At 38.7% G+C, this 8,286-nt stretch overlaps 1 protein-coding gene across 1 annotated transcript in view; it reads right to left on the reverse strand.

Moving 5' to 3' along the window:
• Nucleotides 1–1,972: 1,972 nt before the first annotated feature.
• Nucleotides 1,973–8,286, reverse strand: part of lpar3 (lysophosphatidic acid receptor 3) — a 17,494-nt gene continuing 11,180 nt past the window's right edge. Inside the window, exon 3 of the mRNA XM_014000206.1 lies at nucleotides 1,973–4,498. Within this exon, the coding sequence (XP_013855660.1) occupies nucleotides 4,170–4,498 (329 nt within the window). The 3' untranslated portion in view covers nucleotides 1,973–4,169. The remainder of the gene's footprint in view (nucleotides 4,499–8,286) is intronic.

The following is an 8,286-nucleotide window of genomic DNA, read 5'->3' on the forward strand; positions in this document are numbered from 1 at the left end:
TATATATATAGCACCCACCATGCCAGAGCAGATCCAGGCATGGACACAAAGGCCTGGGCCCCTAGGGCACACACCCCCAGGCCAAGGCCCAACAGGGCCAGAGGACCCAAGCCCCACCGGGCAGCCACCGGGCCGAGCCGGTACATGCCCAAGCACCCAGCCCAGGACAACGAGAGCCACCAGCACGCTGGCGGGCAAAGGCACAACCCATCAGAGGGCAGCGTGGCAGGGGAGCAATGGGACCTCAAATGATCATTCAAAGACACACAGGATGAATGCCAAATTCCACTCACACTCCCCATACATACTTTAGACCCCCCAGGTCCAGGACAAGCACTTGCCCCCTGCAGAGGGCAGCTCACATCCGAACCCAGGAGGTAGACCCTTTCATCCTGGGGTGGAGAGGAACAGACAGCCAAGTCTCGGCCCAGGCTGCACCAGGCCGACCGGCCAGCCCCCAGCCCCAGCGAAGCCACTCCGCTGACCACTCCCACACACTGCCAATGGCCAAGCGCACACCTCCAATCGACCATCTGCCGGACTCCGGCAGCCACCCCAGCCAGCGAGCCAACAACGAAACCAGGAGCCATACTCCAGGAGTCTGAACAGCCCTAGGGAAGCCGGAGTGCCTGCCCCGTCCCCAGCACCCCTCCAAGCCCCAAGTCCACCCACAGCCCAGGCCCCCACCAGATGGTCCACCCCTCCTCTGGACCCCAACCTCAAATGGCCAACGGGGAACGGGGGAGTGAAAAAGACCCTAACACACACACACCCCTTGCTTGAGCTTTCTTTCCTTACAGTCTAATTGGCAAATCACAGTTTTATGAACATGTTGAAAAGTGCTTCATGGTGATGCTTAATGTTCTTGAGGTCATCTTTACCCAAAAATGTACAAAACATCACACAAATTATGGAGTTTAAGTTGAAAAAAATCACAATTTTGGACTTTATTTCCCTCATTGGGGTACCCAGTAGGCCAATTCTAACACTTAAACACTTTGAATAGAATTTCAAAAATGCCAATAATCTTCAAAAATATTAAAGGAAAACTACTCTTACGAACCCTCATCTTTACATCCAAATGGAAAGTTTTGCACATCAAACATCTTTGCCCATGTTTACAGATTCAGGGGAAAAAAAGCCACACTTTTTTAACATCTGTGAAATTTAACTGCCTTTTTCAAAAATGCATAATTACAGCAGAGCGCGGGGGGGGGGGGGGGGGGGGGGGGGGGGGGTGCTGCCACAGTTTATAGCTCATATTTTTGGGAAAGCTGAACCAGAGTGGCATGCAGCAGTCACGACAAGCCCGGAGACAAAACTCACTACCGAACAGTCTTAGTAGAGACGACAGGACTTTACAACAAAGGCTACAAAATCTTAAGTTTCAACTCAATGATAGTGAACTTAAYCTCATTGTCACTCTGAAAGTGTGTTACCAAGCTTATTACCATAAGCCAAACTGATTAAATGTTCCAAAACTTCTGATAATTTAATTTGATTTAAAGACAATATTACTCCCTTGCACTCAATGTGTGTTACTAACTGTAAGATTACGATAAAGTAAACAGTATTTGTGATATTTTCAYTGAATTATCAGAACTGCTTTGAAATAATGGTGTTTTTTAACTGTCTGGGAAAACATTTATTTTTGATCTACCTGGAGGGAAAATGATGCTTTAAGTTTTTCTGTTTTGCAACACAACTGTCAGTGTTTGGTTGTCAATTTTCTTCAAACTGGTCTGCACACCTGATCCAGTGTAATGATGAACTCGCCAAATATTGAAAACTCATGCTTTGTTTGTTGGACTTCTAGCTAACAGGAGATTCACATTAGGCTCTGGCAAGTTCCTGAAAAGTTGAAAGATTTGCTAAAATCCTGAAAACACTCAAATCTGTTGTAATGGGGTAACGCAGCATGCCAAAGATGAACAAAAACTATTTCAAGGCATTTAATGAAAATTAGACAAGCTATAGTTACTGAGTCAACCTTTATTATCGGTTAATAAAAGAGGTGTGTGACATCCAAAGTTTTTTAACAAACAAATCTAAGCATTGAACTGATGCTTTAACAAGTTTTGTAATTGTACGATGTTAATTGTTAACAGGTAAACACATCCTACAGGCTGTGTGGAGTCTCGTGTGTGTGAACAGGAATGTCATAAAACAGGTAAGTAACTGGAGGAAAGCGAACATATCTGGAGTTCGTATAGTAGCAAAGACTGAATGAACCTGCATATCAACAGTGTCCACTTCTGTAAAAAAAAAAAAAGATGACATTAAGCTAAAAATGACACACAGAGGCGCTGTGTATCTTTAAATATACATAATGGATTTAGATAGACGAAATTTATACTTTTGTTCAGACAATTAGTAGAATAAGACATTWATATAGTCATGCAAATTGCCCAATAACAAACCTCAATAACATACCAACTATGCAATAAGTTAGTGAAAAACTACAATGAGAAGGTAAAAACAAAAGAAATTTGCAGAAAAAAAGTGCTTTGTTAAGATGTCAGTGTCAATCCCAATAAGGTTAAAATGACAAATTTCTCATTTTTTTTTTTGGCCTAACTCAATAATAAATAAAACCATAATGGCATGTTGCTCTGTAAATAGCAGATTCAGTCAGCCTAAATGGTGAACTGACAAACAAAACTCCTCTAACAGAAAAGATAGAAATAAGTTTAAATTCTAAGTTTTAGAACCTGCACTTCAAAGTAACTAAAGTACAGAAATCAATAGAAATATAGAACAGAAACAGAAAAATAGSAGAATGCTGTAGTTTCTTTATCTTGTCATTTAATCAGTAGAAAAAAAAAACATTTGTCGAATAAATTTACAAAAAATAGTAAATAGTTGACTTAGAAAAAAATATCCAACAGTCAGAGTGCCCAGAAGACAAGAGCCACAGGGCAAAAATATTTCTTTCCTGATGTCTGACTTTAATCTCAGAAATCTCACTTTTTTCTTAGAATTCTAAGATTAAAGTCAAATTTCTTACCCTTTTTTTTTTTTAGAATTTTGTGATTTAAGTCAGAATTCTGAGAAWAAAGTCAGAACTCAGAACTTTTTTTGCTCTGTGGTCCTAACCCTCCTCTGTAGAAATGACTGAATATTGTCAGGTTAACAAACAAACTATTGGAGCTTTAAACCTTTCCTCTCACCAGTCTCATCAGGGTCAAACTCCTGTATTACAAAAAATAATAACAATAAAAAGCTTTGATTACATCGAGTCCTTTACAATAGGGTGGGCATAAATACTGTACAGGTGACAAAAGTCAGTTGAAGTCTGGTAATAATTTAGCTTCCGAGTCTGCCTGCAGGGTTCTGTGTGGGTATCTGTGTGGGAGGGGAGTAGTCATCATCATCATCATCATCACGTCCTCTTCAGTTGTACGGATTGTGTAAAGCAAGATTCCAGCACGTATCCAGTGTGTTGCAACATCACTCTTCATCTCTTTTGTATTTAGGTGAGAAGCTGTTTGCAGCGTGACGCGGAAGCAGAAAAATGCTACAGGAATTACATCTGTTCCCATCATGAGTTTCTGAGTCAAGCGATGATCTAACCAATGAAATCAAAAGTGAAGCAGTGAAGGAAAACATGTGGTCGAAATAGTTTCTTACAAAATCTTCAAGTAGTGTTACAGTACAGCAAATTTCAGTATTTTACATTAGCTATCATCTTCAAACTGTCCTGAACAGGAGAGAGAGAGAGAGAAAAAAGACGACTTCTTGGCTAGTTCCTCCGACGTGCTTATGTCTCAAAAGCATCACAGGCATCAAATTAGATCATTTTAGCAACTTGAATATAGTCCCACTATGATTTCTACCCTTCCAGGGGTAAAAAGCGGTAATAAACACWTATTTTATCAGCCTTTAGAGCGCAATATCCAGACTTAAACCACCCAGGGGATCCTGATGATAAAGTCATAACAGCAGGGTGAAACTGGAATCTTCCATTACACAAAAATGGGAATTGCRTGTCTGAATATGTCCAACAAAACAGGGCATCTTTACAGCCTTTAAGGGATTTAGTGGTACATGAGGATCTCTTATCTCTGCTGAAAAATGACTCTGGCTCCTAACTGGACCAGAGTCCACTTCATTCATCATGTAGAACACCCACTCCAGTCTAGACAGAAGATCTTCATCACAAATCCGTTTCATGTGCTGGGTTTCTCGAGACCATCGGTTTTGATTTCCTCCGAGGACGGCTGGCTAGTGCCTGTGTCGGGACCCGAGTTCAGAGGCCTGGCGTTGGCCTGCAACGAGCGCTGCCGGCGGGTGCCGTTGCCGATGCAGCGCAGGAGGTTTTTGAACGTCGTCCACATCTCCTCGTCCTTGTAGGAGTAGATGCAGGGGTTCATGACGGAGTTGGCGACGGCCAGCAGCAGCAGCCAGCGTTTCGACTGCATCACGTTGCAGCTGTCGCAATCGAGGCCGTCCATCAGCAGGACCACCAGACCGGGAGTCCAGCAGATCACAAACGCCCCTACAGACAGGAAAAACGTAGCAAATGGTATATGGTTTAAATGCAAGCACATCAAAGATTTACAGTAACTAAAGTGGATTTTGCATTACTAAAACCATGACCTCTGTCGGAGATGATCCTGTTTGTGTGTTAGCAAAATCTCTCTTAAACCAACTTCGCATTTCAATTACACTTTCATAAATAAGMTATTGACAATACATCTACGCTCGATTTTCTTTTGGAGTCAAATCAATTCAAATTAGCTGCCACTGCTAACATGGCTTATACCCAAAAAGTGCCATAACTCAGTCAATAATGCAGATATTGAAGTAAAATTGGATGCTTTAATAGGTGTGGATCATCCAAAACACATCGTTTTTTCAAGGTCTGACCAAAATGTAGGTCAACATGCATTTTTTTTTTCAAAGACTCTTAATTATTCCAGCTATTGTTCCTTTTCAATGTTAGTGCCTATTTCAAGCAGTCACTGTGTGAGAGGTGGAGTACACCCTGGTCTTCTCAGGTCTCCAGTCCATCACAGGTCCACAGAGTCAAATGAGACAGACAGTCACTCACACATTCTCCCAAACCTACAAGACAATTTAGAGAGGCTAAATAACCAAAYGTGCATGTTTTTGAACATTGGGATTAATCTGAAGCACATGGAGAAAACCCACTCACATATGGGGAGAATATCAAACTTCACTCAGAAAGGCCTTTTAAAAAGGAACCTTTATGAAATAAAATTCAACCTTAATAAGGACGAATACTGGAAAACATTTCAGTAATCAAATCTCTGTTTAATAACAACAGATGACGGCTCAGCAGTAATTCCGTTGTCACATTTGCATTCATTTTTAATGATATGAGGAAGAGAGAATGTGTCACCAATGTTTATGGAGATAAAACAAGCAGTCCCGGGGATTGGTGAGATATGTACTGCAATTAATAGTACTTGTGCTAAAAGGGTACTCTTTTCTTTTTCTCCTTTCTTTTTTTATTTATAAAACCTGGTTGCCTATCAGTGCAATAACAAAATGAGAAAAATCAGCTCACCTTTAGAAACCTTTTTATGTTATTATATTTAAAGAATAAGTCAATAAGTTAATTCAAGATTTTCCAGCTTAAATTAAAAAATCAAAGCAGGATTATATCTTATTGTTTTTACAAAATGTCTCAAATGCCATTGTTAACTACAGATTTGATTAAAAGAAGTGAGTTAGAAGAAAGTGCTTACATGTCTGTATTTAATTTTAGTTGTAAGAAATGAGATCTTACTTCAAGAGAGCTTATATATAAAAAAAATTCTGAATTTAAATGGATTAAATTTAATTAAATTACAAATTGATTGATTGGAGTTAAAATATATTTTGCAATGTATTTTACTGAACTGAAATATATTAATAAATGGCCTAGAATAAGTTTTATTTGACTGGATTTGATTGGACTGGAATGTCTGTATTTGTGTTGTATCCCAAGATGATTTTTTTTGTCATGAACTGTCTCTAAATGAATCAGAAAGAATTGTAAAAAGAAAATTTATAATTTTCATATATTTTTGTATCTGTGAGTGTGTGGCTGTGTGTGCATCATAAATGTCGAGAATTTGTGATATACGTTCCACTTTTGTACCTGGGCAGGAAAATCATTTCTCTTGTTGGAAGTAAAACATCTGCGACCATCACCATGTACCAGACTCTGAACTTGTGTTTTTAAGAAACCTGAACCCTGCTTATCTCCAGACTTGTTGCGACACATGCACATGCCACCAGTCGTGCACATTCCAGCTGAAAGCTAAGACAAACTGACTGCCTGTTATGCAAATTATCACCAGAGGGCACATTTTTCCCTTAACAAAAGGAATGGCCTAGTGACCTATAGAAAGTCCAGCTAAAAATGGTGTCATTCCATTTTAACCCAGCCAAGATTTACATTTAAATTCTGATTTGTCATTAAATTCACCATTAGTGGAAACCAGTAAAATTATCCAAGCAGATATAATTTTAAATTAGCCCGTACCTGCAGATGTTCTTAATGTACCCTCCAAAACACTTGAAAGAATAAAGGAATGGAGTGCAGCCAATATACAGAGCTTATGTGTCACAGAGAAAATTTAATGAAGGTTTCATGTCTGGTTGGATGCTTATTTTAATCCGTGTTTACACTCAGATAGTCATCTTTAAAAACATTAAACAGCTCTCACCACTTCCCCAATTTATCTGTGAGGCTTTGACATAAAAAGAGCAGTTAACTGTTCAGCCAGGTGACATTTTTAATTTAGAGAAATTTAATAAAAAACATTGTGTGCTCTAAATTTATCTTTAGCTGGTCACATTTATTCAGGCTGTAACCTTATAACAGTCATTAAAATGTGATATTGTGCTTGCGCTTTCTTTTTTTAAGCCACTTCAGTAGAAAGCAGAACTGAATATTAGTGTCTTAGTTTCTTCATCATCAGTGACTTTATTAAAAGAAGAAAAAGAAAGAGAAGAGAAAGGTGGAATATAACTGTAAAGAGTGAAAGAGAGATTAGAAGATAAATATACATTGAGAAAACACAACACACCCGACATCTTGGCTGCACACCTGCAGAAACAGAGATAACAAAGACACAGCAACAAAAATNTGACCTGTTTGAAGAAACTGGGAACCTCTCAGTCTTCATCATCACTTTCTCAGCAGAGCAGAAGACTCCTCTTGCAAATGTGTTAACCCATTCTCATTGGACTGACACAGTTTCCCCACGCTTTTGCAAAACAGTTAACGCAGACCTAGTCTTCGTCTGCAGGCCTGTGTTGTTCTCTTATACTCTTATAGTTTAGGCCTACTATAGATTTTTGTTCTTTACTGTGAAATACTGTGTTTTTAATTTACCTAATTTCTCACACAGTGAAGGATTTTATTTTTATTTCCATGTATTCTCTGTTGGAATATTTCATTTGTCAGCACAGTCTGAAAAAAAGAATGTAATCAATAAAATTAGCATCAAACCATGTCTGCTTCTGGATGCATTTTTTACAAGAGGGCAAATTTGACTACAAACGGCACTGGCATGTAAGCTACCGTACATACAGTCTTAGGCTACAATGACAAGCAATGGTGCACTGATACACACGAGTGCTGTATTTTGAATTTTGTTGCCCATTGTGTAATGATTGATTGGAGGTGCTCATACACTGTGTCAAAGTTAAGTTGTTAGAAGGCAAAATTAGCTTTTGTTCTATATTTTAAATGTTTTGGCACAGTTAGTGCCTTTTGCAAACAAAAGGTGTCATTTTGACCACTGTGGCGCTGTTTAGGCCTCTGCGTTAACTGTSTTGAAAATGTGGATTTTGAGTTGACGGCTGCGTCAAAACAATCAATAAAAACTGTACWAAGAGTTCAAAAGCAAAGCATGACCTTTGTTCACCCAAAACAAACAGGATGTAATAGTCTGAGCTGCATTATTGTTTCATAATCTGTTGGTTAATGTTYTCTATTTATCATTGAGATTAAAAAAAATAATTGGTTTGATGTTTACTCGTTCAAGAGGTTAAGAGCTTTAATTAAATTTTCTACTGCAGAATATCTGACAAATAAAAATAGCCTGAATATAGCACTATAAAATCCAAAGACTGCAAAGCTCTTCATACTAAAGTCTGGTAAGCTACATTGTATCCACAGCTGCCCTAGTTKCCCCTGTCGCAATGTTAACACCAATTATGTTATTAATTTTAGTTTTTCACAAGAATGGACAGCAAAATGTACAAGTAAAACCTGTCTAAAATTTTTAAATCAGACAGAAGCAAGCTTTTTATTTTATTTTATTT

This window comes from Austrofundulus limnaeus, unplaced genomic scaffold, assembly GCF_001266775.1.
Source record: "Austrofundulus limnaeus strain Quisiro unplaced genomic scaffold, Austrofundulus_limnaeus-1.0 Scaffold8, whole genome shotgun sequence".
Classification (NCBI taxonomy): domain Eukaryota; kingdom Metazoa; phylum Chordata; class Actinopteri; order Cyprinodontiformes; family Rivulidae; genus Austrofundulus; species Austrofundulus limnaeus.